This window comes from Labrus mixtus, chromosome 2, assembly GCF_963584025.1.
Source record: "Labrus mixtus chromosome 2, fLabMix1.1, whole genome shotgun sequence".
NCBI classification, from domain to species: Eukaryota; Metazoa; Chordata; class Actinopteri; order Labriformes; family Labridae; genus Labrus; species Labrus mixtus.
Window position 1 is genome coordinate 6,111,007 of NC_083613.1, and position 18,602 is coordinate 6,129,608.

The 18,602-nt window shown below is 39.9% G+C and overlaps 1 protein-coding gene across 1 annotated transcript; it reads left to right on the forward strand.

The window, feature by feature from the left end:
• Positions 1 to 686: 686 nt before the first annotated feature.
• patl1 (PAT1 homolog 1, processing body mRNA decay factor) lies at positions 687 to 17,078 on the forward strand. Its single transcript, XM_061048740.1, has 20 exons — positions 687 to 797; positions 3,110 to 3,215; positions 3,501 to 3,713; positions 6,177 to 6,440; positions 7,512 to 7,600; positions 7,918 to 7,998; positions 8,309 to 8,509; positions 9,049 to 9,150; positions 10,015 to 10,101; positions 11,550 to 11,770; positions 11,916 to 12,060; positions 12,534 to 12,651; positions 12,737 to 12,834; positions 13,875 to 13,934; positions 14,055 to 14,200; positions 14,290 to 14,449; positions 14,783 to 14,908; positions 15,038 to 15,129; positions 16,374 to 16,523; positions 16,737 to 17,078. Exons 1-20 carry the CDS (start codon positions 783 to 785, stop codon positions 16,756 to 16,758), a joined length of 2,496 nt encoding a protein of 831 aa, XP_060904723.1. The 5' UTR covers positions 687 to 782; the 3' UTR covers positions 16,759 to 17,078.
• The last annotated feature ends 1,524 nt before the right edge of the window (positions 17,079 to 18,602 follow it).

Sequence of the window (18,602 nt, forward strand, 5' to 3'; positions counted from 1 at the left end):
GTACTTCCAGTAAACTTATTGTTACATTTTCTTTCTCTGATGTGCATTACGCCAATTTTCAGTACTGGAAGTTTAACTGAAACATTTGAATATGTCAACCTGTTTTGTGTCATGTGTTTTACTACAGGAGGCAGAATAGCTTTACAAATGGGAGAGAATTCTCTGTAGGACCAATTAACCTTTCAATAAATGAATTCAACTGAATTGGCCACATTCAACCATTAAATCAACAACAAATAATATGATGTGTTTCTCGTACCATTCTTTTTTGAACAGTCTTTCTATTGATTGTAATGGTCCTATTATTCCGCAGGGTGGAGCCATGTGGTGTGAAGTTTTGGGTAAATAGATAGATAGATAGATAGATAGATAGATAGATAGATAGATAGATAGATAGATAGATACTTTATCGATCCCGAGGGAAATTCAAAGCATCCAGTAGCAGGTTACAAGACGTACATGACATGAAACATTTGTTACAAATTAAACCGCAAAGAAAATATAATTTTCCAGTAATGCAAAATTTGTTTATGGAAGTTTGAGAGCTTGATAGGTAGTCTGGAGATTTCAAAGTCACAGGCCATCAAAGGAAGTGCAAACTCCGTGTGTCAGATGCTCTTGGGTACAGTCTGTGGTCTAGCTCCAGCTGCGTGCACTCGCTGCGTGCCCAGTTACGTGCTCGTTCACGTCTTTACGTAACATACGTTGAAGCGGACGTCCCTGTTGCGTCATTTGCGCGCCTCGCTCCCGATGCACCTCTTTTCCCGAAAGCCAAAAGATAAATGTTTCGATTTCAGGTGAGTAATATTCCTCTAAAAACCCTTTCTCAAATATAACAGGTAGACGTTTTCAAGAGAGCTGGTTGTAATCTCAGGCTGCTGGTGATTTAATGTTTCATGTTGTGTATTGTTTACGCGGCGGGCAGATACAATGCGGCTGGCGGCCTGAAAGCAGCCCACTTGCCTAACGTTAGCGCTCCCTCCCTGTGGGTACAAAACTGAGGTTTATCATCTTCACACCTGCCTCTTATATGAAAAGACAATTTCAGATGGATAACAAACCCGTCCAGAAAGTATCTCTCTAGTCAATATTAGGGCAGCAGTTTCCCCTCGACGTGGGTCCTGCGTGATGTAACTAACGTCAGCGTTAGCATTGTGGCTAACAGGTTCTCTTGCTAACTGCAGGGTGCTGCAGAGGCTCCTGGAAAAACAGCCATGGCTTTAATTTACATCCTGCTATTCATGATTAATATTTTAGATTTGTTTTAGAACAAGATAGGGCTACAGACTGTTGCAATTAAAGATACTTAAATGTTAAGCTATAATTTCAGTTATGAGAGACCATGCTGGGTTGCTATGGTTTACTAATGTGTTAGGAGGCTGTTCTACTGTAGTATTAACATTAACTACTTTATTGATCTAATTCAGTAGTGTCTTAGTCAAAATGAATTTTCATTCAACTAAATGTATCACTTCTCAAAGGTTAAATAGCTCACAGACCTATGGGGTGACTATAGGGGTACACTTCTAATTTACAACCATTTACAACTCTGTTTTTGCACATTTACATTTAATCATATTAATCTTCATATTTAAGACTAGTAATGCTTAGTTAAATCCTGGTTGTATATATTCTTATTTTTGATATTTTTAGTGCTTATTTACTTTGTATTTAATATTATATTGTGTTTAGATTTGCTAATATTGTGTGTTGGATAACCTGCTGCTGTAACGCCACAATTTCCCAGTTTGGGATCAATAAAGTATTCATATTTTATTCTATTCTATACAAGGTACATGGCGGTCACGATTTGGTAAGAGTTCAGTACAACCGGATATAAGCAACAAAAATAATTTAAGGTTCAACTCTGATATATTTTAAACCAACAGAAGTGTAAGTTACAGTGCCTGCGATATTTGCTAAAGCCTGTAGTGTGTTAAACATTTAACAAACAAAAGAAAGGAAATAAAAAGCAACATGGGACATGAATAACATCTCCTGATTTAAAAATAATAAACAGACACAAGGTAAAAAATATAAGACGTAATACAGAAGTGCAGTCGATAACGTTTTCATTGTCAAATTCTGTTAATTTGTCCGTGTACTATATCTACAGAACAGCACAAAAGGCAAGTTGTCAGACCATTATGTCTTTGGGGAAATTAGATTGGTGCCATAAATGAAAAGGGCAGTGTTCAAAAAATTTCCAGACATTTTGATCTAGTTGTGGATACTGAAAAGGAGAGTATTGTGACTGTTTCGGTTGCAAATATGAAAAAGACTGCTGATTGGCTGTGGTGTTTGTGAACATCTTTCACTCTGCTTTTGTTGTCACGCAGAAATTAATAATCATCCCACTGGCTATTGTGAATGTATTGTTACTGAAGCAATTATTAGAATCACTCAGCATCAAGGGTGTGTGTGTGATTTCTCACACAACGATAATTTCATAATGGCATGGCGCATTTTGCAGGTTGTTTTCAAACACAGTATATACCCTCTATCAGAAAACTAATACATATTATTACCAAAAGTTGGATGAAATCAGGTCAAATCAACCAAAAGCTTTGCCATTGTTGTAATTTATGGAGCTGTCTGCAGGAGTTCAATAGAGGCTGAAGCCTCACAGGTGTAACCAATACCTGACACATTTATTTACACTTCAAATAAATGGGAACAAGTACATGCCAGACATTTGTTTACTCCAACACCTTTAAAATAATTATTTTCTGCTTGTTAATTAAGTTTAAAATCTAGTCTTGATAAAAAAAGGGGGGGGGGATTTGAAGATGTCACTTTTGACATCCTGATGCTCTTTTGGGCATTTCATAAACTAAAATATTTATCTTATCATGCCTCCTTCCAATCCCCTCCTCTTATTTTGTTCTTTTTCATACATGCATTCCACTTTGATATTTTTTTCAGAAAATGTTAATTTGTTTAACCTTTATTTTCTTTCTTTATATGCCATTAAGATTTCATTGTTAAGGGTTTCATTGCACTTGTTGTTTTATGGCCTGGCCTTGTAATACAGTCTTCACATTTCTCTGCCAGTGTGTCTGAGCATGAGAAGAAAAAACGATGTTGACTTCACCTTATTTCTCTTCAGTCCCTGGATGAAGACTGTACGTTGGAGGAGGAAGACGATGGATTGGTCGAGGAGGAAGATGAAATTGATCAGTTCAACGACGACACCTTCGGAGCTGGGGCCATCGGTGGGTCATGCATAGAATTAGCTATTTTTTAAATTTGTTAACATTAAACTTAAGTGCTTCCACAATTTTCTCTCCAATGCTTATACACAATTAGACAATGTTGATGTTGTATTTCTGACGACATTAAACCGTGTCAAGACTTCTGTTCTTTAAAGAAGCATTATTTCTAATTTATCAATCAAAAAACAAACAGATGTTTATCTTGAACTGTATGTAAGATTACATCAGAAATGACTCCCTGCCAGAGATTTAACAACAACTCCGGTCTCTCCTCTACTCCTACAGATGATGACTGGCAGGAGGAACACAAACGCCTTGCTGGGCTCGTTGAGAAGGACGAGCTTGGAGCAGGGTTGGGGTTGGGAGGAGAGTGTGATTTAGGAGGAGCTGGGGATATGTCTTCTACCCCTCTCCCTTCCTCTGTGGGCCATCTCCCCCTTCCATCTTCCCTCCATTCACTCAAGTTCTCCCCATCCCCCCATGGACTTCCTCCGCCAGGTCAGTGTCGAAATTAAAGGATGCTGATAGCATTCATTTCTCTGCAAGGTCTCAGCATTACGTTCTTTTTTGGTCATTTTTAAGATTAAGGATTGATAAAACAGTCTGATTATTTGAGTTTGACTGCAGGACAGACTGAATGGATCATTTTAGAGACTAGCTGGTCACACATTTGGCCCTCACAGGCTATTTACACAAAACAAAGCAATTTGAATTTATTTTAGTGAGTTTGCTAACCCAATTCCAAACAGTCAATTATTGCAAAGGAGAATTACACCTCTGAGTTTGTGAGTAGCTATTAATTTTCAAAACAATGACAATTCTTGACTGATCAGAATAAAACCTTAAGTACTGGTATTGTTTTTTAATTTAGACTTTTGGGTGGAATTTTTCCTTTCCCTGTTGTTCACTGTTGATATAGTTCAATAATACTACCTATGGGCAGCAATCAGGTTTTATTTCAAATTCACTTTTTTAAACACAAGGCAGGAGAACATTATTTAATGACATGATAACAAAAACTGTAAACTATGGTCTTCTTAATTTGCAGAACACATGGTGCCCCGCTGATGTGAAAACGTTGAACCATGTATTTTTGAATATGTACAGAGACAGTGTGAGGCATATGCAGAGCACACGTTTTCCTTACATGACGTGGGCCTGCTACTTTGACACCATTCACTGCTTCCATGTTTACTTCAGTTTAGCCTTGTTCATTGATTTATTTAACGGGGATCTTGCACATTTCAGCCGTTGTCCAGAGTTACCAACATGTCGCTCATTTGCGATCCCTGAGTGGGAAGTTGATAAAAAAAATACAACACAATACTAAAGTTACAGTGGACACAGCTTCATAGTGATCCACCCATAGGCTCCTCTCTCTGCAGTAAATTGTAATTCTTCTTCTTGTCTTGTATGTTTTGCTAATGCACAGCTGGCTACATCAACAACTGAAGCGTCCTCTCAGCTGAGTGCGTCTGCCTCTCTACGCAGAGCACGCAGACAGGCATCTCTTAATTACTGCTCATATTGATTCGAGGCTAAATCTACATGAAAAGCGAGTGGCAACTTTTTGATCAACTTTTCTATTAGAATCAAAATGGGAAAAATCCCTTGCTTTAAATAATTGAGTAGTCAGCTGTTTGGCCGACAGCCAGCGCTTGTGGAAAGCCCTCTGCAAAAACAAACAGAGAAAATACAGGGTGTGGGTGGATGAGGTCATTTATTAAGTACTGCAGTGTAAGGCTGCTCAATTATGGCAAAAATCAGTATCTTGATACTGTTGATTGATGTTGAGATCACAATTATTAAAGGTATAAGATGTAGAATTTTATTAGAATGTTACATTGAAATATCTAAATGAATAGAAATATATAACATAATAAGCTATGTTATATATTATTTTTTTGTTGAGTACTTAACATTAGCCCAAATATTTCCAACAGTTATCAAAGCCAGAGAAATTTGTAATTTTAAAGTATCTTGTCGTGGCGGCTGCAATGACAGAGACGCCATGATAGACACAACATGTTTATCGTTTCCGTGGCAACATTGGATGTTATGTCAAAAACCACTGCATAAGGAAACAGAAACTTCTACTGAAAGCTGCCGAACTGTTGCCGTATGTGCTGCTTTGATAAAAACATCATGTAAATTATTCTTGGATACATCATCGGTAAACATATTCTCTGCCTCAGGACGGTTTCACCTGTTCGTCTTCACTACGGTCAGCTCAGAGTTAGTTTTCATCGGGGGTGGGGGTGGGTAGGTAGCAGAGAGAACTCCCACGATTCCCCGCCAGCCTTGATGTCATCTTTTGTTATTGTTTTGATGGCGAGCCCCCTGGTGGCAGAATTTCTATACTGTGCATTTAAAGAAGATTACTGATTGATTTTACAACATTTGAATCAAATACATTTATCAAACTTAAACCCTCTTAACACTTAAACATTCTGATCACTTTGAAAATCAAGCAATACTTGAAAATGTATTATTGGAAAAAATAATAAATGCTATATAATGATGATAATAATAATAATGAATACAGCAACAATAATTAAGTGTTTTTTTTTTAGTTAGATGTAATGTGCTCTTGTGGCCAAAGGAGAACAAAAAACACTTTTACCATACATAACAAAACCTACTGACAAAATGAGCCCAACACGACAATGCGGCACAGTATTTGTTTAGTCTCAATTATTTTGTTTCATGATCGTAGGAGGTCAAAAACATAATCATCATTGAAACTCCAATAATTGGCCAGCACTACTGCAGAGGAGACTAAACTCCCCTTATGATGAGTGGTGCCTTGTTTCAGGCTGGATGTGCTCTACTGGAGCAAATCCAGACAGTTCCCAAATATCTAAAAGCAGGACCAAGATTTAAATCTATCTTTATTACTTAAAAGCTACTGTGCACGATTATAAACCTGTTGGTGAATCTAAAGTGAAACTGTTGTTCCAGACGCAGAGGATCGAGCAAGTGAAGGTGGCTTAGCTGAGTCCCTGGCGAGACTCATCCTGGAGGCTGACCCGGCCATTGCTGGGGTTGGGGCAGCTGAGAGGCCAGGCCCACCCCCTGGTTCATCAGGATCCAGCCTGTCTGCTCTGCAGGGGCTGGACCGCTCCAGAGTCCTGTCCCAGCCCTCCTCCATCCCACACCCTGGCCAGCCACACCAGCATCACCATCATGCCCAGCACCAGCTGCCTCCTGGGCCCTCCACCTCAGGTTAGATTGTGGCAATATATTTTCTATTGTATTGTTGGAAGCAGTGACAAATCTAATTACCAATCAGCCGTTAACAATGACCTGGATAATTCCCGTCTGCTCACTTTGTCAGTCTTTTTAAAAAAATGTATCAACTTTAAAGACCATAAGCATAGACATCATCATGAAGTGTATTAGTAAGGTGATCGTATACCGCACGCAGCCAGATAAGCTTGAGGGCTTCTTGTCATAGATTCTTCAGTTCTCTGATACTCTGTTGGAAGAACAGAGTACTTACAAAATACATTTCTCTTGTTTTAGTTTTTTTGACTTTGCATGACTTTTGGAAGTCTTTTAATATGTCAGATGTCTACAGCAGCCTTTCCCAAACGTATGTGTGCCACGTGCCACGTGCCAATATGAAACCTGAAAATCTTCTGGGGCCCAACAAATCCCTCACACAACTACAACATGAGACTTAAAATATTCACCTCCATGTTTTTATTTCACAAGCAGAGCATTTCAATGTGAACACTTAGTTTTGAGAATGTGATGCACATTAATATTACAAACACATAAAAACAAAAACTTGTACTTGCAGGTGCACTGTGACTCTTATATCATTGCTGCACTACATGACCTTAAGGTGTTAAGATGAGCCTAAAATCCAATTTGCAACTTGTTCAAAAATAAATATCCAACCTGATATTAACATGAAGACAAAACAAAAAGGATTACGATTTTAAAGTTAAGAAAAACACATAAGACTATACTTTACTATACAATGTCAGTATTTTCCATCACAGACAGATTTACCATTGCTGTATCATTTGATGCATTTAACGAGATAAAAGGTCACTCTCATAAGTCCTCAAGTTGACTATAAAACAAGATCTACTCTGTTCTCTGCAGGATCACATGCAAACAGTTTATGTCAATACACTGGATATGTATCACTCGTAGGGTAACGTTAAATTATATCACCTGGAACTCACCTAATAAGAGGGTTGATGCTTCATCTCATTTTTCTGTGTATTTCATTGATTTTAGCTGATATCTTCTGTGCTTACATGTTTTCAATCTCCTCTCTAGGCCTTCCTCCTGGTCCCCCTCCCTCTTCCATGCTGAGCTACCAACAGCAGCAGCACATGCTGCGCAGAGGGACGTCTCCCATGGGCCAGGTTAGTTGTTTTTTTCTAACTCACTAAGTAGCAGTTCTTAATTACCTTCATTATTTATATAATCAGTGTCTGAATCACATAATGCATAAGGACTTGAGATAATAAGCTTCCAATTATACTCATGTTTTATGTCTTCTGCTTTGATAATGGTTACCGGTATATTTGTCTGAAGAAATCAAAAGATTATCACAGATATGATTCTTTCAGATTCATCATGAATTCCAGATTTTCAGACTTGAAATGTTGACCCAAAATACATTTGTAATTCATCTGTCTAAGATATTTTTATTCTTTTTTCCCCTTATTGTCTCTCTTAGATGAACTCTCACAGTATCTGGGAGAACAGCATGGGATTTGGACCAGTCAGCGTCACCCCTGGACTGGTTACTCACATGGAGGTGTGTTGCACACAAATTTCTATCTCTGTTTCAAAAAATGAACAGCCATCTCTACTTTACAGGATATTTATGTTTTGGGTTCTACATGCAGAACGGACTCAATACGTTTTGTAGCCTCTCCAGTGGATCCTTAAGTAGACACCCAGTAACAGGCTGTAATGTACAGGAATTCTCCTTAAACATCGCAACATGAATAGCCATTTCTGAGTTAAATGTCAAATGTAAAGAAGAGCCTTTGTTTGAAAAGTTGCAGCTTTCAAACAAGTTTGAATATTTCTAGTCTGTAACCTACTCCCTTCTTTTTCCTCAGGATAGTCCACTGATGTCCATAATCAAGGAGGTTGGCCTTCCTAAGCGACCTCCGCCGGGGAGGAACGATGAAGGACGGGATTTTTCAGAACGGGTCCCACCTCCACGCTCTTCTTCCCCTGTGATTGGCTCCCCTCCGGTGAGGGCGGTGCCTATCGGTACACCGCCCAAACAGCCGATGAGCCACGCACTGAACCATCAGGTAAATTTCAGACTACTTTATTAGTTTTGTAGAGTTTACTCAGCCTTTTTCAACTTTTCCCTATCTTTAAGGACATAGTTTACACTAAGTCTTCAAAGAAAATGTAGAGATTCTGAGAGGATTTGGATGACTCTTCATTTTTTCCAGAGCTATATAATATCCAAGCTATTAAGATTTTGGTGGGCCAGTAAGCAAACATGAACAGCAGCGACTGCAAAGTGCATCAAAAACAAAAACATGTTTTTAAACATGGAAATGCTTTTATTAGGGTTTCTTTTTTTGTTTTATGGTCTGTTTATAGAAGCAGGTAGTGGTGAGACGGACCACAGCTGATATTTTAATGTTTTGTATTTTAATAATTTAAATATTGTGTTTTTTATGCTCTGTTTCTTTAACTCTATAAAGTGCTTTGATTTGCTTTTTATATGAAGGGTGCTCTATAAAACTTTCTATGCCTAGCTTTAACATGTTAGCATTAGCATTGTCTATGTTAACCCTGTTCTGTTTGTATACGTGTGTGTGTGTGTGTGTGTGTATAGATCCACCATCCCACAGCGGTTCATGTGAGAGCCCCAGTGCAGCACAGATACCCTCCTCCTTTCCCCGAGCGACTATCACCCAACACCCTTCTCAATATAGCTGTGAGTTTTTCCTCTCCTCCCTCCTCCCCCCTCCCCCCTCCCCCTACCTTTTTATAGCTCTGTATGCACATTACATCTCAGAAGGTCCTGGGCGTCTTCCAGACTTTAATGGCACAACACGAGTATCGAAAGTGTTTCAGGGACATCACTCGCAAAAATATTCAACCTGGGAACTTCAAACCTTTTTATATTTGTTTCAGATGAAACAAGTTATCAGTATTTACCTATTGTGTAATTGCAACCAAGAGATTTATTTAACACTACATTTTAATATAAACCTGAACTTCTTCCTGGAATAAAGTGTTGATAGTGAATGTTTATAATGATTGTTATGGCAACCAGCTGACCTTATTTGCTCTTTTTGAAGCCAAACAGAAAAATCCCTTTTATTGAATTGTTTTGTCTAAAAACTTCTTCTACCTTTATAGATCAGTTTTTTCTTTGTGGTCATTTTGTTATTGGACGTTTCTTTCATTTGATACAAGTTGTCATTCTCATGTTATGTGCATATCTGTGTCTCGACCCTGATCATTACCCTCCTGGAGTCTTGTATCTGACACATTGCCCCTTGCAAAATGGCAAATGAACCTTTTTTACACGTTCACCAGGGTTAAACTGTCCAAGTAAACCATGGGGATTTGTGGGCTTTAGAGGGTTGCATTGCAGACAAGGGCAGCCTTCTTGTTTTTCTAAGTATACTGTTTTGATGCTGATCTTTGTGAAGTGTTTTCTGGTGCAGCATATTTACTGTGCAGACATCTAAAAATGGCATGAAAGTAAGTGTTAAAGTCAAGAAGAGAGATTAATATATTTTCATGTTTCCAGGGGTTTGAAGCTTCTATATGTGTTTGATTTTTGTTTCAGAACTCTCCACTGTGTCGCGGTCCGTTCCCTCCAGGAGTTGGTCCAGTCCTGTCTCAGATCCAAAGGGCCCAGCTGCTCAACTCACAGGTACCATAAACCACCACACACATTCACACAAGCTCTTTTTACATCAAGATCATGCCACAGACGTGGAATGAAACAATGATAAACATTGTATTTCATTGAAGTTACATTTAGTGAAATAATATGATGTTCTCTGTTGTGGTTGTTATTGTTTGATGTTTCCAAGATGTCACCCTGTAATTCTGACCATACAAATGTGTTGATTTAAACATCATTCACAGTAGTTATTCAATATAGTTGTACAAAAAAAATTGATTTAGCCAGTGGTTTGAATCATCGGTCAAAAAGAAGACCCCAAGTCTGCTTGTATTTTGATGCTCAGTTCAAAACACCTTTTTCTGTTTTGTAGCTGCTTCATTGCACAGAAAGGAAGGTAGTGTTGTTTTTTTCTTGTTACACAAATAGACCAGATGTTAAACAACACCAAAGCAGTTTCATGTTAAAAATAAATGTTCCTTTCCTCATCAAACCAACTGAATCGGGGGGCTAATTTAAGATCAGTGGTGGACTAAAAATATTGATCCATTTCAACATGTTGTTGACCTGAACTGAACTACTGAGAAAATATTCAGCTGGAAAAGTTCAAATATTTCTCTGACAGACAACTCTAATACAAACATATAAAGTCAGTCCTACTGATAATATAAGACGTAGACCATGTTCACAAGGTGGCCAACTTCATGTGACATCACGTTGTTCTGCTATGTTCCACGTTGTTCAAATTGTAGTTTTCTTATCAGTTAAAAAGTTGTCAAATGAAAACAAAGACAATGGCTACTGAAAATCTAGAGAGAGATCGGGGCATAGAATTAGGGATGGGTCATGTATTTGAAGATTTGCCTAGTCAATGATTTTACATATAATCACAGTGTTCATGTCAGGTAACTTCAAAATGAGATTTGTTTTCCATGAAGGTTGTCTTCTCCATTTAATCAACTTCACAATGACTCATTAGACACTTCTCAAACTTCCCGCCTGTAGAGGTGAACTGGTAAAGGAAGGAGTAACTGAAGCTTCCTATGGATCAGCCAAATGTCATTTGAATGACCAAATCATGAGTCAGGTACAGAAAACACAAAGTTGAAACAGCTCAACATAAACGTTGAGAATGAGAAGAAGATGCTTTTTTACTTCACATGTAGTGGAGAGACTTTGATGACAAATTCAATCCATTTAAAACGTCCTCTGTGATATTATATTATTTGTCATAACTCATAATAAAGGGGCCCCAGTTGAGTAGTGGTTAGTCCACCCCACGTCCTCCACACAGGCGGCCCGGGTTCGAGTTCGACCTGTGGATCCTGCAAGTCATTCTCTTCTCTCTCTCTCACTCTGATTTCTGATGCTATCCACTTTCCTGTCTCTACCACAAAGGTACAAACCCCCCCCCCCCCCCCCCAAAAAAAAAAACTCAAGATAAAGAGCATTTCTCTCTCTCTCTCTTCCTGCAGGTGGCTGGTTTCCCCCGTGGTGGTCCACCTCCTCAACTATTGCCAGGCGGTGGTGGTTTCAGGCCGTTTTTCGGGGGCCCTCCTCCCCCACACGGTCACAGAATGGGCCCACCGCCCCCTCACGGCCCTCTAAACCATGCGCCGCCCATTCGGCACAACACCACCCACCTTCACCCCCAGCACCGCCGCATGCTGACACAGCGCATGCAGAACAGAGGAGGGTGAGGATTGTTTTTGTGTGCATGAAGTTAATATTCATTAAAGTCAATAACACTTATAGTTAGTGTAAAATGTTGCCAGACACTCTTTTCATTCAAAAAGCTGCTTGATCCGCCTCCTTATGTTTGTTACTTTACCTCCATGTAGGGACCGGAGCAGGACTGGAGGGGACCGGCGCAGCAGAGACCCCTACAGTAACCTGATGACTCAGAAAGAGAAGGAGTGGGTCACCAAGATCCAGATGATGCAGCTGCAAAGTACTGACCCATACCTGGATGACTACTACTACCAGGTTGGTTTGTTTCATTGTTACCCTGTTGTCTGTGGTCATGATGGAGGTGTAAGATGGGGGTGTTAAAAACCCTGAAAGGAACTTGAGTCTATTTTTTCCATTTTCTACCCCTGAGGACACAACAGTACAGTATGTCTTATCTTTTAACAGAATATGTGTAGGTGGTGTTTTCTGTTTGTCTGGTCTCTTTAAATTAAAAGTTATCACTGATAGAAAAACCTTTGCTATCCCTCAGCATAATCAGTCATAATGCTCACTTGTATGTCATTTACAGGAGTCAGTGTTAACTTGGTTTCATAACCAGCTCAAATGTCCTCACAGGAGCTTTAACTTCAAATAGTAAAATCCAAGAACGAGCCGTTCCTATGTCATTGATGAATCTTCACAGACGTCTGTTTTCTCATTCGGTCTAGGTAGGGATCACTTGCAGTGTAACTCACTGTGTGTTTGTGTGTCTGTGTTTACCCCTGCAGAACTACTATGAAAAGATGGAGAAGCGTCAGGAGAAAGAGAGAGACAGCAGCAAGAAGGAGCACACCACCAAACTCATCACTCCACAGGTCGCCAAGGTTGAACACACCTACAGACCCGGTAAAAGACGAACCGTTTTAAAAAAATATGCAAACTAGGGTTGATCGTAACACACGAGACTGAATGTTGCTGTATGTGTCAACAGTTCAGTTTGCTGGCTCTCTGGGTAAACTGACGGTGTCCAGTGTCAACAACCCTCGAAAGATGATCGACGCAGTGGTGACAACCCGCACGGATGACGAGGTCTGTTTGCATTCTTTTCTCCTTAGGCCATTTACACATCGTTCTCTGTCTGTAAGAAACTTAACCTCTCAGAAATCACAAGTGACTCAACTGACTAACGGAGCTGTAGGTCAATGTTGGTTGACAGTGTCTCTTGTCCCTGCTTTACAAGATATTCCCAACATCTTGGAATCCCCTGTGATTGGTTGTTCAGCAAAGCAAATCAGTGCGAGATAAAGAAACAGATTAAGCAAAGTACTTTTGCTTTCTTCTCAGAGAGGCAAAAACCCCTGAAGGGCTGCACTTGTTAACAGATGTGACATGGGTCAAACTGCTTTTAGTGTTAGTGCTGCAAACTCCTGGAATATTTTACAACAGGACCTGAATTTGAGCACTTTCATCCCTTATGGACACTTTACAAATATTATTTTTAACCGCCCAATACCTGACTGTAACTGTTTTATTTGATTTGAATTGCTGACTTATCACTGTAGTAATTTCAAGCTTTTAACTTATTTTAGTGTATATATTTTATTGTTCTTATTGCTCTTTTATTGATTTTATTTTCTGTAGTAGCTTTATCTCATTTCTCGTCAAATGTGAACTCATTTTATGAGTTACATTTGATGTAACATGCTAACGTTTTTACCATTGCTTTGTAGTACACAAATTCCCAAAGTTTGGAGTGCCGGTGGTCTAGCAGTAAGGTTGGGATGCCTCCAGATGTAGGCTGTAGTTTTCCAAGCAGGCGGCTTGGTTAGAGTCCAATCCCCGCTCCTCTTCCCACATGTCATTCTCTCCCTGATTTCCTACTCTCTCTACTGTCATATCCAAATAAAAGCATAAAAGAATAAATCTTAATAAACAAAATATCCAAAGTTTGTCTGCAACAGAAATTGTACAACTTCACTTGTCAAGACTGCTCAACTTTACTAGCAGCTACCTACAAGAAGTGACAGATGATAACATTACAGTAGCTGAGAGCCTTTTTTTAAAGATCTCATTATTGAATCATTCTGTTTCTTTGTTTAAATCAATATTTGTGTCTGTCTACTTCCCAGGAGAAAAGGGAGAAGCAGGTTTGGAATAAGAGGCGACAGATCCTCTACACCGTGGAGAAGGTAAGATGAGGAAGTTCTTTTCATGTCAATCATTGTGATGATTTATATGGCAAGAAACTCTCCTGGACCTTTAATACATCCTACTTACTCCTCTCTTTATGTTTATCCATCCATCTTCAGATGTACAGTTTGCTGCTCGAGGTTCAAGACTTTGAGAAACGTTTTGTGCAAACGCCAGAGGAGGATCGCGAGGCTCTGCTGGAGCAGCACAAAACCAACACAGTGCAGCTGTGCAACTCTCTGCGGGAGAAGGAGTGGGACGACAGGTGAGAGGAAGACAAATATTAAACAGATTTTAACATTGTAATCCCGCTCCTCCACAAACACTCATCCTTTGTATCTTTTATCTTTAAAGAGTGAGCGATGAGCAGTGTGTGATGATCATGTCTGTGAGGAAGGGCAAGCGGCTCATCTCCAGGCTCCTCCCTTTCCTGCCATCGCCCCAGGCCTCCGCCGTTGTCATGGCGATTGCCCGCAACCTTCCCGCCCTGGCCAAGAAGGACAAACAGGATCAGGTAACTGTTTCAAATTGCATCATCATTTTTACATCCAACTATAGCTCCAGTTAACTCCTGTGCCTCCATGATCTGCAGTTTACATTTATCTACCTACATCATTTTTATGCTGGAGCATCCATGGTTGTTTTTGTGTCTCTGTAATAAATTAATAAAGAGAATGATTAAAAAATGACTCCCTCTGGTGAAGAACATGCAGTTTGTCTAAATTTGCTGCACCCTGATAGTTCTGGCAGCCTGTGACTCTTAACTGTTCCTGAAAGTGACCGCCTGTTGGAACAGCTTCCTGCACTTTGCCCTGAACCCTATCCTCTGTGTCCAACCCCTTTTCAGGTGCTGTGCTGGTTAGTGGAGCCGGTTTCTGCTGTCATCCAGTCATTGTCGAGCTCCAGCCTCACAGACCTGCTCCAGGAGCTTCAGGGCAGCGAGGGTCAGCTGGCCACAGTTCTACACAACAAGGTACACACATAGAGTTAGTGGTCTTTATCTGGGAGTTGTTGACAATAATAGAAATATAGAACAATCTAAGTGTGGGAGCACCACACACACACATACTTGTCTCACACACACACCTCTCTGTTTGTCTAGTTTGGTGTGACGCTGCTCTATCTGATCCTGAGTGAAGGAGAGAGGATGCAAAGCTCTGACCCCAACTGTCAACTCATGGACGACAATCGATGGTGAGCTGCTCGTCTCTCAGTGATGACCTCATCATTCCCTGATACACCACCCTGCCATAGTGGACATCACAGATCTCAGAATTGTAGCAGTGATATCAAATTGAGCAGTTATTCCACTGTTTGTTTCTTTATCCAGCGCAGTAACAGGCTGCACCTGGAGTTATGGTTGTGTTGCTCCGTTGTTGCTGGTCTTACTGTGATGTTATGCGTGTTGTTGTAGTGGCTGTTTGGAAATCATGTGAACCCAGGAAGAAAAGCTGCTGCCATGCAGAAGATAATGGGGATCTAAATATAAACAAACAAACAAATGTTTCTATAGGCTCAGACTGAGAGATGGACATATAAACTTTCCAGTCAGCTAGAATCACGTGTCATATTCAACTTTATTTTTCACCATATTTAATTCTGATTTAATTTCTCCTCTAAATTAATTTAGTTTTTGCCACAAACAACATTAATCTGCTCAATTTATCCACGCACAGACACAAACACCAGGAGTATGCCTCGTGTTTTTGAAAAGTTCCCCTCGATATTCCGTTATTTATGAGTCCAGCACACCATTAGCAACAGGCAAGCTGTACATTAACATTAATAAAATGAAGCCATGAGAAGCTTCAGTTTTTATATGAGCAAGAGGGGTGTACGGACAGTGGACCTGCTCTCTCTCTCTGAAGCGGATGTGATACAGCTCTCTTGGTTTTGATGTGTGCCGTGAGGTACAGAGAGCGCGCACCCGCAGTCTATCGCTCACGCTCTCTCTCGCTCGCTCTTGGTGTGTCGTGCACGCAGCAATTTTGTGTCAAATTAAATAAAAACAGGTCGGAAATATACTTGGGCGGACATAAATGAATCGTCTGTGTGGGAAACACTGCTATCCTATATATTCAAAGAAAAAGTTTGAAAGTTGTAAGCAACACAAGCTAAAAGTTTGATCCTGATATCATCCGATTTTATCATCTATTTCTTTTTCTGAACAACCTGATTTCATGAATTGTTCCTGAAATATCTTTAAACTGACCGGGCCAAAACTGTAACACTGAACACGTAAGGGTTGTTAGTCTTGGTTTGTGAAGTTTACAGCCTGACATACAGTTTGCAAGTCAAATCAGAAACTTCAGACTGATAATTCAAATGAGATGCTTTAAAGGGCAGCCCTGATTTCCTCCTGATTGATTCTGTTTATTCATTTTGATACATGTTTCCCCTCCATTATCCCTCACTCTCTCCCCTCTCTACTCATCCAGGACTGAGTTGGTGTTTTCAGTGACGAGGGAGCTGCTTAGCATTCCTTCCTCCTCCCTCTCTACCCCCCTCTTCACCCCTCCAAACCTCCTCTCCCTCCTGTCACGTTATGTTGATCGGCAGAGGCTGGAGCTGCTGCAGGACAAGCTACAGTAAGTGACATCAGTACACACACACACACACACACACACACACACACACACACACACACACACACACACACACACACACACACACACACACACACACACACACACACACACACACACACAGAGACAGCTCGAGTACACACTTTCTTCCATTGTTGCAGTAACTGTTGTAACACGTGTAATGTTAAAAGCTAAAACTTTTTTTTCCCTCTTCAGGATCTCTGCTTTGTCCAGGTAGAAGTTACAGCAGACATCACAACCCCTCCCACTCGATGCAGACCTTTTTGTTTTTGTGAGTGTCATGAGTGTGTATGTGTGTGCGCGTGTCAGGTGTGCATGTGTGCTCTTGAGGTGAATCCATGATGGAACATTTTAATCCAGCAGAATTTAGTCACTTTTTTTTTGTGTGTCAAGTCTCTGGTGTGTGTGTGCATGTGTGTATGGAGAGTGTGTGAGAGTCTGAGTGACGATCAAAATGAAATCTGCATTTTTAAATATCTTGTTTACGATTATGCCTGTGATGAACCTTCAAATTAAAAGTATTTCTATTATATAAAAGATATGTTTCTCGCCTTTCTTCCACACATCATCAACATTGGCATAGAATAAAACATGAAGGTTTTTTATGCAGACTTTTTCAAATGCAAGACCTGGAAAAAAAAGTAGGTTAACAAATTGTTAACATGTCTGTAATTTGACCCAGTGGACATGGGCACGTCTCAGCTCAACAGGGGCTTCGACTCGTGTGTACAAACAAACAAACAAATAGCTATTATTAGCACTTCCTGTCTGCACTAATGTCAACTGAAAACGGAAATCCAAATGATTTAAGATAAATACGGTAGTTTCTAATTTTGGTTTTTTTTATGATTGTATGAAAGAAAGACACTGATTACAAAAAATGCAGTATGTGACTTTTTTTAAATCTTCCTACCACAAGTACCACATAAAAAAAAAAAAATAATACTATTGGTGCTTCAATTAGGTTATACGTTTATGTAAACATCACAGGCAAACAAAAAAGTACCGGTACTATACAAATTACAACTAGCACAAAAACCATGGAGTTAGATTGATTGCACAACTTATTTAAGAACATTTGTTCCACATGAAAACAAACCAGAACAGTTCCATTTTAACTGACATATACACTACCGGTAAAAGTTTTTGAACACCCAGATTTTTCTAGTTTTTCATTGACAATTATGCAGTTTAATGTCTAATTTTACTCTTGAAATGAAAGCATAGAACAAATAAACAATTCAAATTAAAAAATAAATCATGGAATCGATTTATAAACCAAAATATGTTCTAAACTTTTGACTCATCAAAGTAGCCACCTTTGGCAGGTGTAACAGCTGGACACACTCGTGGCATTCTTTCAACAATGGAAATCAGATATTCTTCAGAAAGTTCTTTCCAAATCTGTTGCAGAAGTTCCCATAAATGTGTGGCACTTGTTGGTTGCTTTGCTTTCACTCTTCTGTCCAGTTCATCCCACACCAGCTCGATGGGGTTTAAATCTGGAGACTCTGCTGGCCACTCCATGTTTTTAAGCTTACCATCTTGTTCTTTTTTCTTAAGCTAGTTGTGGCATAGCTTGGAGTTCTGTTTTGGGTCATTATCTTGCTTCAGGATGAAGCCCTGACCTACTAGGCGCATTCCAGAGGGTACTGCATGGTGCTGCAGAATGCTTTGGTAGCCGTTTTGGTTCAGGGAGCCTCTCACTCTGTACAAGTTACCAACCCTGGAACCAGCAAAAAAGCCCCAGACCATTACACTTCCTCCTCCATGTTTGACAGATGATGTCACACACTGAGGGACCATCCTTTCGCCTACTCAATGGCGTTCAAAAATCCTGCATGATGAACCGAAGATTTCAAATTTTGAAATTCAGTTCATAACACCTTCTTCCAGTCTTCAGTGGTCCATTGGCGGTGTTTCATGGCCCAAGCAAGCCACGTTTTCTTATTCTGACGTCTCAGCAATGGCTTTCTTGCTGCAACTCTACCTGTCAAACCTGCAGCTTGAAGTCTTCTCTTCACAGTTGAAACTGAGGCTTGCTTACTACGACCATCATTG